We start from the raw sequence: 18,305 nt of genomic DNA, 5'->3' as shown, positions 1-18,305 counted from the left end.
TCGAATGTCGGTTCACATCAGTGGGACCATACAGTATTTGTCCTTTAGTTTTTGGCTAGACTCACTCAGCATAATGTTCTCTAGGTCCATCCATGTTATTACATGCTTCATAAGTTTATCCTGTCTTAAAGCTGCATAATATTCCATCGTATGTATATACCACAGTTTGTTTAGCCACTCGTCTGTTGATGGACATTTTGGCTGTTTCCATCTCTTTGCAATTGTAGATAACGCTGCTATAAACATTGGTGTGCAAATGTCTGTTTGTGTCTTTGCCCTTAAGTCCTTTGAGTAGATACCCAGCAATGGTATTGCTGGGTCGTATGGCAATTCTATATTCAGCTTTTTGAGGAACCCCCAAACTGCCTTCCACAGTGGTTGCACCATTTGACATTCCCACCAACAGTGGATAAGTGTGCCTCTTTCTCCGCATCCTCTCCAGCACTTGTCATTTTCTGTTTTGTTGATAATGGCCATTCTGGTGGGTGTGAGATGATATCTCATTGTGGTTTTGATTTGCATTTCTCTAATGGCCAGGGACATTGAGCATCTCTTCATGTGCCTTTTGGCCATTTGTATTTCCTCTTCTGATAGGTGTCTGTTCAAGTCTTTTTTCCATTTTGTAATTGGGTTGGCTGTCTTTCTGTTGTTGTTGAGTTGGACAATCTCTTTATAAATTCTGGATACTAGACCTTTATCTGATATGTCATTTCCAAATATTGTCTCCCATTGTGTAGGTTGTCTTTCTACTTTCTTGATGAAGTTCTTTGATGCACAAAAGTGTTTAATTTTGAGGAGCTCCCATTTATTTATTTCCTTCTTCAGTGCTCTTGCTTTAAGTTTAAGGTCCATAAAACCGCCTCCAATTGTAAGTTTCATAAGATATCTCCCTACATTATCCTCTAACTGTTTTATGGTCTTAGACCTAATGTTTAGATCTTTGATCCATTTTGAGTTAACTTTTGTATAGGGTGTGAGATACGGGTCCTCTTTCATTCTTTTGCATATGGATATCCAGTTCTCTAGGCACCATTTATTGAAGAGACTGTTCTGTCCCAGGTGAGTTGGCTTGACTGCCTTATCAAAGATCAAATGTCCATAGATGAGAGGGTCTATATCTGAGCACTCTATTCGATTCCATTGGTTGATATATCTATCTTTATGCCAATACCATGCTGTTTTGACCACTGTGGCTTCATAATATGCCTTAAAGTCAGGCAGCGCAAGACCTCCAGCTTCATTTTTTTTCCTCAAGATGTTTTTAGCAATTCGGGGCACCCTGCCCTTCCAGATAAATTTGCTTATTGGTTTTTCTATTTCTGAAAAATACGTTGTTGGGATTTTGATTGGTATTGCATTGAATCTGTAAATCAATTTAGGTAGGATTGACATCTTAACTATATTTAGTCTTCCAATCTATGAACACGGTATGCCCTTCCATCTATTTAGGTCTTCTGTGATTTCTTTTAACAGTTTTTTGTAGTTTTCTTTATATAGGTTTTTTGTCTCTTTAGTTAAATTTATTCCTAGGTATTTTATTCTTTTAGTTGCAATTGTAAATGGGATTCGTTTCTTGATTTCCCCCTCAGCTTGTTCATTACTAGTGTATAGAAATGCTACAGATTTTTGAATGTTGATCTTGTAACCTGCTACTTTGCTGTACTCATTTATTAGCTCTAGTAGTTTTGTTGTGGATTTTTCCGGGTTTTCGACGTATAGTATCATATCGTCTGCAAACAGTGATAGTTTTACTTCTTCCTTTCCAATTTTGATGCCTTGTATTTCTTTTTCTTGTTTAACTGCTCTGGCTAGAACCTCCAACACAATGTTGAATAATAGTGGTGATAGTGAACATCCTTGTCTTGTTCCTGATCTTAGGGGGAAAGTTTTCAATTTTTCCCCATTGAGGATGATATTAGCTGTGGGTTTTTCATATATTCCCTCTATCATTTTAAGGAAGTTCCCTTGTATTCCTATCTTTTGAAGTGTTTTCAATAGGAAAGGATGTTGAATCTTGTCAAATGCCTTCTCTGCATCAATTGAGATGATCATGTGATTTTTCTGCTTTGATTTGTTGATATGGTGTATTACATTAATTGATTTTCTTATGTTGAACCATCCTTGCATACCTGGGATGAATCCTACTTGGTCATGATGTATAATTCTTTTAATGTGTTTTTGGATACGATTTGCTAGAATTTTGTTGAGGATTTTTGCATCTGTATTCATTAGAGAGATTGGTCTGTAGTTTTCTTTTTTTGTAATATCTTTGCCTGGTTTTGGTATGAGGGTGATGTTGGCTTCATAGAATGAATTAGGTAGTTTTCCCTCCACTTCGATTTTTTTGAAGAGTTTGAGGAGAGTTGGTACTAATTCTTTCTGGAATGTTTGATAGAATTCACATGTGAAGCCGTCTGGTCCTGGACTTTTCTTTTTAGGAAGCTTTTGAATGACTAATTCAATTTCTTTACTTGTGATTGGTTTGTTGAGGTCATCTATTTCTTCTTGAGTCAAAGTTGGTTGTTCATGTCTTTCCAGGAACCAGTCCATTTCATCTAAATTGTTGTATTTATTAGCGTAAAGTTGTTCATAGTATCCTGTTATTACCTCCTTTATTTCTGTGAGGTCAGTAGTTATGTCTCCTCTTCCATTTCTGATCTTATTTATTTGCATCCTCTCTTCTTCTTTTTGTCAATCTTGATAAGGGCCCATCAATCTTACTGATTTTCTCATAGAACCAACTTCTGGTCTTATTGATTTTCTCTATTGTTTTCATGTTTTCAATTTCATTTATTTCTGCTCTAATCTTTGTTATTTCTTTCCTTTTGCTTGCTTTGGGATTAGTTTGCTGTTCTTTCTCCAGTTCTTCCAAGTGGACAGTTAATTCCTGCATTTTTGCCTTTTCTTCTTTTCTGATATAGGCATTTAGGGCAATAAATTTCCCTCTGAGCACTGCCTTTGCTGCGTCCCATAAGTTTTGATATGTTGCAGTTTTCGTTTTCATTCACCTCGAGGTATTTACTAATTTCTCTTGCAATTTCTTCTTTGACCCACTCATTGTTTAAGAGTGTGTTGTTGAGCCTCCACGTATTTGTGAATTTTCTGGCACTCCGCCTATTACTGATTTCCAACTTCATTCCTTTACAATCCGAGAAAGTGTTGTGTGTGATTTCAGTCTTTTAAAATTTGTTAAGACTTGCTTTGTGACCCGGCATATGGTCTATCTTTGAGAATGATCCATGAACACTTGAGAAAAAGGTGTATCCTGCTGTTGTGGGATGTAATGTCCTATAAATGTCTGTTAAGTCTAGCTCATTTATTGTAATATTCAAATTCTCTATTTCTTTATTGATCCTCTGTCTAGATGTTCTGTCCATTGATGAGAGTGGTGAATTGAAGTCTCCAACTATTATGTGTCTATTTCCCTTTTCAGTATTTGCAGTGTATTCCTCACGTATTTTGGGGCTTTCTGGTTCGGTGCATAAATATTTATGATTGTTATGTCTTCTTGTTTAATTGTTCCTTTTATTAGTATATAGTGTCCTTCTTTGTCTCTTTTAACTGTTTTACATTTGAAGTCTAATTTGTTGGATATTAGTATAGCCACTCCTGGTCTTTCCTGGTTGTTATTTGCATGAAATATCTTTTCCCAACCTTTCACTTTCAACCTATGTTTATCTTTGGGTCTAAGATGTGTTTCCTGTAGACAGCATATGGAAGGATCCTGTTTTTTAATCCATTCTGCCAGTCTATGTCTTTTGATTGGGGAATTCAGTCCATTAACATTTAGTATTATTACTGTTTGGATAATATTTTCCTCTACCATTTTGCCTTTTGTATTATATATATCATATCTGACTTTCCTTCTTTCTACACTCTTCTCCATACCTCTCTCTTCTGTCTTTTTGTATCTGACTCTAGTGCTCCCTTTAGTATTTCTTGCAGAGTTGGTCTCTTGGTCACAAATTCTCTCAGTGACTTTTTGTCTGAGAATGTTTTAATTTCTCCCTCATTTTTGAAGGACAATTTTGCTGGATACAGGAGTCTTGGTTGGCAGTTTTTCTGTTTTAGTAATTTAAATATTTATCATCCCACTGTCTTCTAGCTTCCATGGTTTCTGCTGAGAAATCTACACATAGTCTTATTGGGTTTCCCTTGTATGTGATGGATTGTTTTTCTCTTGCTGCTTTCAAGATCCTCTCTTTCTCTTTGACCTCTGACATTCTAACTATTCTCCATCACCATCTCCATCTTCATCATCATCATCTCTTTCTTTCTCTTCCAATGCCTGTCCTTCCAGTTGTCTTGCGACCTCATCAAGTGAGGCTCCTGACTCTTTGTCAGTTTCCTGTTGCCCTGCGGCAGCCCCTTTACTCTTCTTCTTCTTCCGTCTTTTTTTCTTGGCTGCCTCCTCAGCCGCAGAGGGAGCTCCTTTCTCCCTGTCATCCGGATCCTGGTCGCCATCCAGGTGGCTCCCGGAGGCCGCTGCCCCCTCCATACTCGCCATGTTGCCCGCGAGAGCTCGAGGGAGGTATTATTAATTCTTGATGTTTAAAGCAAAAAAGATCATTGAAATTTCAGTTCTCTCCCTTGAAGGCATTTTATGTATATATATATATATAAAACACGATGGTGCTAGAAGAAAGGTTAGTTTCTTTTTTTTGTATATTCATCATCATGATCATTTCTTAGAACATTTGCATCAATTCAGAAAAAGAAATAAAAAGAAAACAGAAAAAAATTCATACATACCATGCCACTTACCCCTCCCTTTCATTGATCACTAGCATTTCAATCTACTACATTTATTTTAACCTTTCATTCCCCCATTATTTATTTATTTTTAATCCATATGTTTTATTCATCTGTCAATAAGGTAGATAAAAGGAACATCAGACACAAGGTTTTCACAATCACACAGTCATGTTGCAAAAGCTATATCATTATACAATCAATCATCTTCAAGAAGCATGGCTACTGGAACACAGATCTACATTTTCAGGCAGTTCCCTCTAGCCTCTCCGTTACACCGTAACTAAACAGATAATATCTATTTAATGCGTTAAGAATAACCTCCAGAATAACCTCTCAACTCTGTTTGGAATCTCTCAGCCATTGATACTTTATTTTGTCTCATTTCACTCTTTTCCCTTTTGGTCGAGAAGGTTTTCTTAATCTCTTGATCTTGAGTTCCAGCACCTTCTAGGATTTCTGTCCCATGTTGCCAGGAAGGTTCACACCCTGGGAGTCATGTCCCAGGTCGAGACGGGGAGGACAGTGTTTGCTTGTTGTTATAGAGAGGCCACATCTAAGCAACAGAAGAGGTTCCCTTGGGGGTGACTCTTAGGCCTAATTTTAAGTAAGTTTAGTCTATCCTTTGTGGGTTTAAGTTTCATATGACCAAACCCCAAGATCGGGGCTCAGCCTATTGCTTTGGTTGTCCCCATTCCTTGTGAGAATATCAAGAATTCTCCACTTGGGGAAGTTGAATTTTCCCCTTTCTCACAATTCCCCCAAGGAGAGAAAGGTTAGTTTCTTGGTTTACAAAATTTAAGTCCTGTAACCTTGCTTTGGGATTAAGCCAAAAATTTGATTCTGATCTTCTTATGAGCTGACTCAAAAAGGGAGAACAAGGTATTTCTTCAAATTCTTATGAAAGAGACATTGTGACATGGTGAATAATAACCTCAAAATATTAATTAGGAAAATACAATAAGTGATACTGTTTTATAGAACTGTTTCTTATTAGGGCCAGAAATATAGTCTCAGAATAATAACAGAGTACAGTTAAAAAAAAAAAAGTCCTTCTGGAAGGGTTCAGAACAGCAGTACTAATAGCTCTCTAGTGGCCTGATTAAATATAAATTTTTAAGATTCTTGAACCAAGGTTTTATCCTGTTTTAATATTGGTTCTTTTCCGAATCTAATGAAAACTGTGGTCTTCAGGAAAAAAGAAAAAAACTAAGACTTACCTGAGAGTCATCCTTAATTCCTCTTCATTGGTCACCACCAATAGTCATCTCACCAAGGAGTCCTGTTAGTGTCACCTTCCGATCATGTCTCATATGTCTGTACTTTCCATTTCTGCCCTTGCTGTCCTGTTCCACGCCACCATCGTCTCTTGTCTGTATTGTTGCTATAGCTTCTTCCTGGTCTCTCTACTTTCCCTCTGCATGCCATCTGGTCCAGTCTTTAAACATCAGCCAGAGAGATTGTTTAAGAAATACAAATCAAGTCTGTCATTTCCCTGCTTATAAGACCTTAATGCTTTCCTGTTGCTCTTTCAATACAAACTAAACTCCTTGCTTCTGCTGCTCAGAATGGTCCTGTCACAGTGGTCTACGTTTTGTTCTGAAAACTTGACATATTCTTTCCTGTGGCAGAGTCTCCATGCATCTAGTTTCCTTTGCTTTACTACTATGATCCTTGAAAACTGGAGGCTGATCAACACAACTGCCAGCATTAAGGAGACGAATAGTAAGAAGTAGTGTGTTTTTCTCCCAATACAGTACCTTCTCACCTGACACTACCACTTGGAAATAAAGACAGAGGGGAGAAAGAGATGCCAGGCTTTCTTCCTAATGGATGGCTGTTGCATGGAAGGAGGGAGCAAGAGATTCACACTTAGGCACTGGTGTGAACACCTGCTTTGTGGTGTGATCCAGGAGGCTGAAGATTTAAATGTAAAAAGTAAAATCTTAAAAGTACTAGAAGAAAAAAATATATACTTAAAAACCAGGGGAAAGAGTAACGGATTGGTGGGAGGAAGTCCAAGTGCTCATTTACTCATTCTTCCTAGCAGGTAGGGATAGAACATGTCAGAAATAGAAGCTTAAAAAAATTGGGCTTAAAACCCCATGGAATTTTTCCTTAGCCTTAGAGGTATATTTTAGAAAATAATATCTTGAGGTAAAGAAACATTTATCTCCTATTCACAGTAGGCTCCAAGATTAAAAAGTTTCTATTAAAAAGCGTGGAAGGGCTTGATGGTGTTTATACTTCAGTTTTATCCATCTTTGCTGTTAAATGCGGGTTAAACCTAATGCTTTTCATTAAAAGTAACTGTGTTGTATGATAACCTTTTTCATAAAAATTTCATGTCAACTATATATGTTCCAAAAAATTATGTCTACCTAACATCTTAATTTGTAATTTCTGGATAGTGGGATTTTTCTTTTTTACTTTCCTGTGATTTTCTGTACCACATTATTTATATAATAAGCAAGTATATTTTTCATAAAAAGTGATCTTATCAAAAAAATTAAAATACTCAGTCCTTTAAAGAATAAAAGGAGTCGGGATTTAAATTCTCCCATCGAGAGTTATAATTCGGAGTCCATTTCTCATTCTGTGCTTACAGTCCCTGGCCTTCTGGATGGAGTGATAGAGTGGAACCCTGTTGCAGATGTGTGCCCATCGCGGCAGGACTGCGGGGTGTGTTGTGCCTAGCTCTGCTTTCTTAGCAGATGGAGCCGCTTGGAAGAGGCCTTGTGGTTAACTCAGGGCCCTGCAGTGAGGCTGGGACTGATGGACAGGGGAAGGATTCAATCCTTGATTTCAAGTAGTGTAGGAAATGTTAATGCTATCTTTGAATGGCTGAAACTGTTTTGTTCTTTTTCCAGATCAAATCTGAATTAAACAGTATAGGTAGGTGGTAAACCTGTTGAAGGGAAGGTCTAGGTCTGAATTCACCTTTCAGTCCCCATAGGGCCTGGTGCTTTGCCTTGCATTACTTGTGCTTAATAAAATATATGAAAACCAAATTTGGTGAAGAGGAGATTTTTTTCTGACTATCAGTAGAGCAAGCCAAAGGTCAGCATGCTAGTACGGTTTGGTTATTTCGGGAGCTCCATATCTCTTCCTCCTTGCCTCCCAGATACATTTTGGACATTAGAACTTTGTATTTGTAAAAGCTGTTACAGAGAATATCTTTATATAACTAGAGAATGTATCAAGAAGTGGCTTTAATATTTATTAATCTTAGCCTTTTTCTCTCTGTTCTCATCTTCCAGGTATATCACACTCTTTTCTGGCCTCTTGAATGGACAGTAGCTGGCAGAGACAACAATGCTTGTTATGCAAAGATAATTTGCAATAAACTCGACAATGTATGTAATATGATTGGAAGCTGAAACACTGTAATTTTTAAAATGTAATTGTTATTCCTAGTATTTGAATGTTTATAATCTCTTTAAAGATAGCTTTTAGGGTAAGGCAGATGCTGATCAGGTGTTACTCAATTAGTGTGTTTGCAGAGGTTGAACAAGTGACAGGTTGTAATTGAGTCTTAATCAAACTCTATCAGCATACATAATTCAAATTGTTTTCTTTTTAGAGGTATCTAATTTGGTAACTGAGAATCAGATGATCTGTGAAAATCTTGGTCACCAACTAATAAAATGTAAGGTGTTTGTGTGGGTACATTTTGCAAATAGGTTGAATGTGTTGCCAAAAAACCTTTAACAGGGGAAGCTTACACAGAATGAAAACCCTAGTTAGTTAGTTAGTTAGTTCATTCTGAACTCAGCTCTTCACTGAAGAATCCGTGGGATATGGATATCTCATTGTAGTAGGCTTCTACCTCCCTCATTATTGAAGTAAATATCAAAGTTGTTACACACTACTTTATAAGTTAAAGTAATTTAAATTTAGTTTGTTCATGGCTTGGGCTATAAAGAATACTGAGAATGTCTTAACATATGGTCCCTCCCCTCTTGAGGGCTTGTAAGCTACGGGGTGAGCCAAAACATAAAAAAATGGATATTTATATAAAATTTATGGAGTAAAACAGTCATTATCTTGTTTAATTTTCCCACGGACTCTGTAGTCATTGTACTCTCAGTGTGACAGAAAGCAAGAGTGTCACTTTCTGGCATGTGCTCCATCAGCCACCCAGCCCTAGGGCTCGATAGCAAGCGGTGTCGCCCATGGCAGGGCTGGAACCTGGAAGTGCTACCAGGTTGTGAAAGCTTTGGAGCTGCACCCCTGCTGGTGGACATGTCGTATGGTCAACCTAATTCTGGCTCTTTGGAAATAAGTAATCTGAGTTTTTAGGGTCATTGCATTGGTGGGCAGCCTTTCCTGAAGGAAATTGGAGTGACTGTATGCACGTGGTACTTCTTATTTTCCTGCCCTCTTCCCAAGGTGAGAGGGATTAGGATGTGGTTGGTAGAGCCACTGCTGAAATGAATGTCTGTGCCTCCTGTATCGTCCCTCACTCTTTTTTTTGGTGAGAGAACCATCTCTCACTCTTAAAAGAGGGCTTGACTAGCCCTCAGGGCGGAGGCAGGATTTCCAGAATCAGTTACCTGTCTTTGAACACCTGCTTCTGTCTCTTGATACTCCCTCTGCTTACCCTCAGCACCCCCCTAAGATCCTCAGGCTGCCCACTACCCACGAGTAAAGCTTGCCTGTGGCAAATGCCCCTTGCTTGAATATCACCCTTGTACTTACAAAATGAAAACATTCTTTTCCTATGGGTACTTGGTAAAAATTGTAAATTAGGTTCTCCCTCTTACAGGACCTACTGTCATTTGCAGTTTTAGATGGAGATTTGATCAGCTGTCCCTAGTCTCTCTAGGCTGCCCACCTTTTTCAGTTTGCTACAGAATGCAATATCCACTCTACCCTCTCTTTGCACCAAGAGCCCATGATGCTCTGGACAGACACTTGCCAGAAGGATCATAAACCAGAATATCTGCATGTTGCCTTCTGACTAACCTCTGCCCCCTGTTGCCCTGGTGCCTGGCCTCCCTGTGCTACATGTCTTACTGGTGGTGGAAATTTAACAGGGGTAAAGGAAGGGGACATTGCCATCCACGCCTCCTAATGAGCAGAGAGGGAGAAAGCGGGGTAGGCTGGGCTCCTCAGCCTAACCGAACGAGGTGTTAGCCAGGAGATGTGATGGCAGTGCAGTGCTGTTGTGATATTAAACGTTCATTGTGGGCGATCCAGATGGCATATGATCCCCACACAGATAATTGCGGATGTATTATCTAATTGTAGCAGCTGCTGCAAGCTCATCTGGATGACCTCCCTGCCAGGTGAAATAGAGTGGGAATTCCCACCCGTCTGCCAGTCCTGCTATGTAAATAAGAATGTACTTTCCCTAATCTGTATTTCTGCTGTCAGATTTCTCATTTTGTATCTGTGGCATACAGTAAGGTAAATGGATAAATATATTAGTTATCGCTTTTGTTTTTTAGATATCATGGCTTGTCAGATATATTTTTTCTTTGTTACTCATCAAAATGATAATAATTTTTATTTAACACCATCATATGCTTTTGTGGGGTTTTTAGCACAGTGCTACTTTGAACCAATGGTATGAGAATTGGAATAATTGCTGTAAATAGATGAACAGCTTATTTTTTAATACTTAGAAAAGACAGTGCAATTCACATAGAGTTAACATTTTTCTCATTAGGTAGATGTCCTTGTGATATTCTCAGTGGAATGCTGAAAAAAAAATTCTATTCAAATAGATCTTGTCCCTACCCTCGGGAAGTGGTTCTCAGACATTAAAGGGCAGAGGAGTCATAAGAGTGGCTTGTTTAAAAATGCAGTGTCCTTCCTGGACACCACCTCCAGAGGTTCCGATTCAGGAGCCTTCATTGGGGCCCTGCGAACCACGCTTTTAATCCTCAGCCCAGGTGGCCTCTGAGTACCCTCGGAGCTCTCCATTTGGGTACGGGTGAGGTCGGCTGCTTTTGGAACTGTCGTTCTCTCACCAGAATATGTGTAAGTGTCTTAATTTGCCAGTACAAAGTACCACAGGCTGGTCAGCTTAGCAGGAATTAATTTTCTCCTAGTTTTGGAGGCTCAAAGTCCAAAATCAAGCTGTTGGCAGGATGATGCTTTCTCTGAGGCCTGTGGCCTTCTGTTGGTGGCTGGCTGGCAGTTCGTAACTCAGTGTCTGTCTCTGTCACATGGCCATCTCTCTCCCTGCCTGTCTCTCCTATCGTGTCCCACTTTCCTCTGCTGGTAAGGTCTTCAGCTATATGCGTTAAGGCCTTCCCTGACTGAGTTTGGACACACATCTTCAAAGAGCCTGTTTATAAATGAGTTCACACCTATAGGACTGGGGGTCAGGTCTTTGTGGGGGATGTGAATTCAATCCATGAGAGTAGGTGAGGATTTCTACTGCCTTGTAATCTCTGTGGCCTTTTATAGTCTCTTCATCTGTTGTCTACTTTTGTTACTGAAGATCAAAATGAAGAATAGAGTCTAATGGAAAGAATCTGACAAAATGACAGCCTGAAATGAAATTTTACCTTGGGAATTCACTGGGAGAGTAGCTTTCTGGGCTGGTGAACCTCGTACCTCTCCAACATGCAGTCCTCAGTAGAAGCCCAGTACTGACTACTCCTTTGATAATGGCTTAGTTAACATTAGAAACAAAGCAGCCTGCTTCTTTGGCAATAATCAACTGCGTTTTCAGCAAAACTTGCTGCCTTAGAATTATTCCAGAACCAGACTTTAATTCAGATTTATGTTGTTGTTTAGCACTACCTCAGCATAATTTACAAATTTACATCATACTAATGAACTCCTTCATGCAGTCGGTAAATTGCTTGTTCTAGTAAATTTCAGTGCAAATTAACTCTAGATGTGCATTTATTGGCTCATTTAACAGATACTTACAGCGGCTCCGTTTCAGGGTGACGTTTTCTGCTCAGTTCAGTTTTAGCATTCTTTCTCTGTGGTAGATGTAAAATTTCACTGTGAACTCATGGTGAATAGGTTTCTCTTTAGATCATTAATCTCTTGGGATTCTTTGTTTTGCTCCTGTATTAAAGGATCGGGTGATAGGATTCCATGTTCTTGGACCTAATGCTGGCGAGATTACCCAGGGATATGCAGTTGCCATGAAATGTGGGCTAACAAAACAGTTGCTGGATGACACCATTGGAATTCACCCCACATGCGGGGAGGTATGGAAGCAGAAATTTTGTGTTCCCATTGGCTTCAATTGGAGTAGTTTGAAAAACTATTCTAAAGCATGTTGCCAGAAGTCTTTTGTATTAGTAATTGCTTTGTGTGCATCAATACCCATACTGTATTTTATTTTTTATTTGTATTTTTCAATAGATATATTTTTAAAATAATGTACATGTCGTATTCAGAAGGTATTTTCTTGAGCAGTACTAATGCTGACATATGTCTGTTTTGTTTTCTTCCTTTGAACAGGTATTCACAACTTTGGAAATCACAAAGTCCTCGGGATTAGATATCACCCAGAAAGGCTGCTGAGGTTAAGTCCTGCTGCTTTGCAGTTTGCCTTGTCATATTCACATTTCTTTCGAAGATTGAAAAAATGAACTGATGGTCATCACACCTGCCATGTTCTGGCAGGGCCCAGTGCCTGTTTTTTTCCCCAGCCTGGAGAGAAAGAGATGAAAATCTAGACAAGGGAGGCTGTCAAGCAGCAGGGAAGCTGCCTCTGCAAACTTGCCTGACTTGGAGAAGCACTTGTACTGCTTGCTTGACGTCTTAGCTCGGAACCCCAGTGTGAGGTGAGCTAAGGCCGACTCTCGTGAAGTCAGAATACTCTTTTAATTTAGGAATTGGGCTTCCTGCTGAAAGACCTTTTCTTTGCACAATGAATCTTAAGTTGCTAGTGTATTTTTTATCTCTTTACTTTGTTGTTTCTATGAAAATATTTTTTGTTATGAAACCGACTCTACAATTGCATTCTTCCAGTATATGTGGGCCTAGAGTTCCCATGTGGTCTCTGGTGAATGTGGAAATGCACTTGGATTAGCAACTGCAGAGGACTGGGTGGCACTTGTAGAAAGTGGCACATACTATGTAGATTTTAGTCAATAGTGTGTTAAATACATTTAATCTATCAGAAGCCTGACTCATGCTTCATCCTCTTATCATTTCTTGATGGTAACAGCCTTGAAGTCATTCTTATTAGTATTTGTAGACTTAGTAAAATATCTCGTTAGAAAAAAAATGCTTGAATTCTTTTTCATGTTGTTCTTAAGAGTAATAATATTAAAAATGTTTTCAATATTGAATTGAAATCTAAGAAATTTAAACCAGATTAAAATTATTCAATCCACAATCTATTCAATGATAGTCCCTTAAGATACTAAGAGCTTATATATAATTTTACACATATCTCGGAATCTAAAAGACCCTTGAAGAGGGAGATCTTTCTTTCCAAGGTCCTCTTGGGAAACCTCTTGTTTTCTTGTTCTAGATTCTTTGAGACAGCCACTTGTTTTTTTCTAGCAATAGTTGCCATTTTGCCCAGTTTCACAGGGTTGGATAGTTCTGTGATGAGAATCCCTAGGCATAGGTTTTGAAAGAAAGGTCTGAAACTTTTAAAACTGTAGTGAACATCATCTGTAGACGTGCATTTTACTACTCTCTCTGGAGGCAAGTTGTGAAGCAGGGATGCAAACAGAATGGGAGCCCTAAGATAGCTAACAAAGATCCAGTTAATGACTTGTTCTTGTTATTAGAGAGAGAAAAATACAAATGTAACTGTCTAAAAAGTAAGGCAGGGTGTAGTAATTGCTATAAATGAGGTAGAAACAGTGCAACTGGAAACAAGAAGATGTTATTGATTGCCATTGAATGTGGGTAGGGGTGGGGTAACTACACAGAGTTTAATGGAAGCAGCTACCTTTGAGTTGAATTGTGAAGGATAGATTACAAAAATCAGAAGCAATATGCAAAGGGTCTGAATAATGCTTTCAACTGATTCAGGACTAGATAAAATATTTTTTAAAAAATTGTGTTAACGTCATCGTTGAGCACTACACACACATATACATTCACACCCCTGAGGATTTCTAGAACCCCAAAAATGAAGTGGAACCAAGATCCCTGGAAGTCTTGAGCTTCTGTTTTGCACAGAGCATGGGGCAAAAAATCTAAAGCCCAGACGTGCTCAACTTGTGGTTCCTGTAGGAAACAACCATGTAAAGCTGGGACCCCAATACCATCAATGGAAGGATGAAAGAAAAACAAACTTTGCCTTACAGAAAGGAACAGCAGAGAAACTTGCCTGTCTTCTCACTGGCATGAGTTGGAGAAAATAAACCACCCAAAGAATTTGTAACTATTCTGTAGGTTACAGATCACTGGAAAGGCTAATTATCTTCTCTTTGCAATGAGAGAAGACTTAGCTATAAACCTATCTGTAACTTTCTATATCTGTAATTGGCTCCCTGTCACTTTTCTTGCCTCTCCTTTTCCATTTCTTTCTCCTCCTTCGTCTTCTATCCTGGAGTAAATTTGGGTCCTATATATAATGGTGAAAGATACACTTAACCTGGAAGATAAACTTGTACATATCTGATATCAGGCCAGTGCATATATATTTACATGGAAAAATTGACATCTTCCAGTATAGTAGAGATTTTAATATACTTCAGTAATCTATTGGATCAGACAAAAAATTCAGTAAAGATATGGATTTTTTTTTTTTTTTTTTTTTTTTGCATGGGCAGGCTCTGCGAATCGAATCCCAGGTCTCTGGGATGGCAAGTGAGAACTCTGCCACTGAGCCACCATTGCATGGCCCAAAATATAGATTTTAATAGCACTGATAGTTAGCTTGATAAATGAACTTAATGTAGAAGACGCACCCAACATGAAAACACATTCAAGCACACATGGAGTATTTATGGAATTGCCATGGGCTGAGCTATAAAGGCTGGGCTAAGCCAATTTCTAAAGATTGGTCTCGTATAGGGATAGGGAAAACAGTATTTTAACTGTGGGACCAACACAGGTAACCCAACAGCCTTAATGCATAAAATATTTGGGGATTGGTGCATGGGAGTAGTCGAGGTGAGCGAAGATATGGGAGATTAAGCTGGAAAGGGAGGTTCGAGCCAGTTCACAAAAAGCAGGGACCTGGGAGCATCCTAGGGCTTGCAGAATGATATACAGTCTTCCTAGACATAACAGTAAATTGCTTAATATTTCCTGTTTATTAAGTGTAGTATTTCCTGTTTATTACAATGGTAGCATTGCCTGTCTCACGGGCTTTTAAGAACTGAATAACATTCAGTTCCCAACATTTCATAGCACATTGATGTAGCATCTTGGTTCCATGATGATGAACCAAAGCCCTATTAAGGAAAATTCTTATGGATACAATATTGTGAATAGATAGGCAGATGAGAAGATTATTAGATTATTGGCAAGCCAATCTTTCTTTCTTTTTTTTTTTTTCATGGGCAGGCACCGGGAATCGAACCCAGGTCCTCGGGCATGGCAGGCAAGCACTCTTACCTGCTCAGCCACCGTGGCCTGCCCGTAAGCCAATCTTTTGGTAGACTTTGGCTGTGGTAGGCAGCCTCCACATTGGATCCTCACCTCCTGGTAGGAGTGTCGTTGCGTAGGCCCCTCCCACATTGTACCAGTTTTGGCCTGTACACACAGCAGAAGTGATGATATTGGGTTATAAGAGGCTGCAGCTTGACTTGCCCTATCTTGTGAACTCTCTCTCTTGGACTACTTGCTCTGGGAGAAGGCAGCCGACATAGGAAGCCCATGCATGGAGAGGCCCATGGGGCAAGAAACTGAGGTTTCCAGTCAAAAGCAAGCAAGAAATTTATATCTGCTGACAACCAGAAGAGCTTGGAAATGGAAACTCCCCCATTGAAGCCTTCAGATGAGTTATGACTACAGCTGTCAGCTTGACTGCAACCTGCCAGTTAGGCTGCTCCCAGGTTCCCAGTCCTCAGAAACTGTGAGATAATGTTTGTTTTTAAGCTGTTACATTTTAGAGTAATTTGTTATATGGCAGTAGATATATAATATGTTCACCAAAGCAAATTAAAATTGGTACATTTCCAATCAGATTAGAACTAAAGTGTCCTAAGGGACTTGATTCCTAGGGCTGAGAAAATAAACCTCAGGTAGATTTGGGAATTGAACAAAAAGGGATCGGACCTCAGACTTAGCACTAAGTGTACCTCATTATAGCAGATTCCTTAGTTAGGAAGCCCTAGCTAAGCAGGAAACCTCAAGGGGTGTCAGTGGAGTGTATTCTGAGCCAGTGGTTCTGGGCTGTGGTAGTGAGAGGTCCCTGCAAAATTTCCTTAGAGCATCCGTAACCATGAAAGCTAACATAAAAGGATGCCTACATCCCAAGCTGAGTTTATTAAACTTAGTGAGGAAGGGAACTGCCTTGACAGAATCCCAGTAGCATCTTAAAAGGGAGTTATGGAAAGATAGTTGCAGAGTTTGGGGAGCTGGGATTATTCATGGTGTATTAGTTAGGGTTCTCTATAGAAACAGAACCAACAGGGAACACTTGTAAATACAAAATTTATAAAAGTGTCTCACGAGAATGCAGGAATTCAGAGTCCAGAATCCACAGGGCAGGCTGTGAAGCCGACGACTCCGATGGAGGGTCTGGACCAACTCCACAGGAGAGGCTCACCAGCCGAAGCAGGAATGGAACCTCTCTCCTCTGAATCCTCTTTAAAAGGCTTCCGGTGATTAGACTAAGCATCACTCATTGTAGAAGACACTCCCCTTTGGCTGATTACAAATGGAATCATCTGTGGATGCAGCTGACCTGACCATGATCTAATTCTATGAAATGTCCTCATTGTAACAGACAGGCCAGCACTTGCCCAACCAGATAAACAGGTACCACAACTTGACCAAGTTGACACATGTCCCTGACCATGACACATGGGGTAGTTATAGGGCAGATGTTAGTCAGTGGATCTGGACAGCCATTAGTCAGATGTAAACTAGGCTAGTTGCTGGAAGTCAGTGGTTTTAATTTTAGAATTTACACTACAAGAGACCATATTGAACTCTAATTACTATAGGCTTCTCTAGGAACATACGGATCTGAGCGAGCTGTTGTCTCAGCAGCTTAAGCTTATATAATTTGTTGTATGTGATGGTTTAATGCACTATCTCTTTTTGAGTTCTATACAGTTTTTCATGTTATGGTTGGTTTTATTTTCCCCTGGAGAGCCAGCCACCCAGTGATTCTAAGCAGGGAGTAGCAGGGAGAATAGCCAGGACTTTACTGCAAGAGAGCACCAGATATTTATTGAGACTTCTGCTTTCAGTCAGGGTGGAATCACAAGGGCTGAACTTAATCACACAGAACTGATCCCTGAGTGAAGGGAAACAGATGAGGCAAGCCCTAGTCACCCCAACTTTCTGCTTGGCAGTAATTTTTCAGACTACAGAGTCAAGGAGTCAGAACACAGAGTCTGATGGCCTTGTTGAGTTGAGATGGAGATTGGAGTTCGGGAAGGTTGAGGCAGTTGGAAGTTGGAGAGATACAAGTGGAAGCCATGTTGAAAAAGAGCCCCAGGAGTCTGCACAAGGGTCCCCTTGAGTCTTTGCTGAGCACTAAGCCACATATCCTTGGAGTGCAATTCTGGAAGGCCAGGCAAAAATGATGGGGAGTGGTAAGTTGAACAATCCCCAGAGGTCCCAGAAGGCAAGGAAAAGTTAGAGTTCTGATGAGCATTGGGTGTCCTCAGTGGTCCCCTCAGGCATTTAGTGTTGATCCCATGAGGCGCATGCCTTAATAGCAGGGTTAAACTGTACCTGGTCTGGATGCTTCTCTAGACCCGCCCTCACAAAGGCTAAAAGTAGGCTTCGATGGGATCAAACTGACCCAGAAGTAACTGCAGAAAAAAGCGTGACACTCTTTAGATGACTGCAAACACTCAACAATATAACACAACAACCACAATGTCTAATATTCAATTAAAAAATTACTAGATATGCCAAGAAGCCTCAAAATGTAACTCATAGCCAGAAGGAAAATCTGTGAATAGAAATGGACCCAGAAATGTCAGAGATGATGAAACTATCGTATGTGGTGTCAAAACCGCTATTAAAACTGTACAAGCTAGCTCTTAAAGGGAAATAGGAACATAATGAGAGAAATGAAAGATATTAAAAAGAACCAAATAGACCTTGTAGAGAAGAAAAATATGCCTCGACTACTAACTAGTCAGGATTTGCTGGGAGGACACACATGGCTCAAAGTAAAGTATTACTCGTGCCTAAAGTTTATTATAGCAAAGGGTGAAGTATAGGCACAGAAGAAAAAGTAAGCTCAAGGTCAGAGAGGTTATACATAGGCTCTCAAGTCCTCTATTTTTCTGTGAGGGCTGAGTGTTCTTTTCTCCAACAGTGAATCACAAAGACACGTGCTGAATCTCCACCCAGGGGAAACCCATTCAGGTCTTGCAGTTCATCCAGGGTGTGTACCCTGAACCAGGCACCAAGTGCACATCAAAAATCTTCCAGTTTCCTTTAAACATACTGATAGCCTGATTCATCCTGACCCA

The 18,305-nt window shown here is 39.7% G+C and overlaps 1 protein-coding gene across 1 annotated transcript in view; it reads left to right on the top strand.

Annotated features, from left to right (window-relative positions):
* The window catches only part of TXNRD3 (thioredoxin reductase 3), a 71,551-nt gene extending 58,875 nt beyond the window's left edge, over window positions 1-12,676 (top strand). The window contains exons 14-16 of the mRNA XM_077116308.1: window positions 8,013-8,108; window positions 11,799-11,933; window positions 12,190-12,676. Coding sequence (XP_076972423.1) covers window positions 8,013-8,108; window positions 11,799-11,933; window positions 12,190-12,252 — 294 coding nt within the window. The 3' untranslated portion in view covers window positions 12,253-12,676. The remainder of the gene's footprint in view (window positions 1-8,012; window positions 8,109-11,798; window positions 11,934-12,189) is intronic.
* Window positions 12,677-18,305: the final 5,629 nt, after the last annotated feature.

Source organism: Tamandua tetradactyla, chromosome 9, assembly GCF_023851605.1.
Source record: "Tamandua tetradactyla isolate mTamTet1 chromosome 9, mTamTet1.pri, whole genome shotgun sequence".
In the NCBI taxonomy this organism is placed as follows: Eukaryota; Metazoa; Chordata; class Mammalia; order Pilosa; family Myrmecophagidae; genus Tamandua; species Tamandua tetradactyla.
The sequence above is the reverse complement of the archived record's forward strand: the minus strand, read 5'-3'. Positions and strand labels throughout refer to the sequence as shown.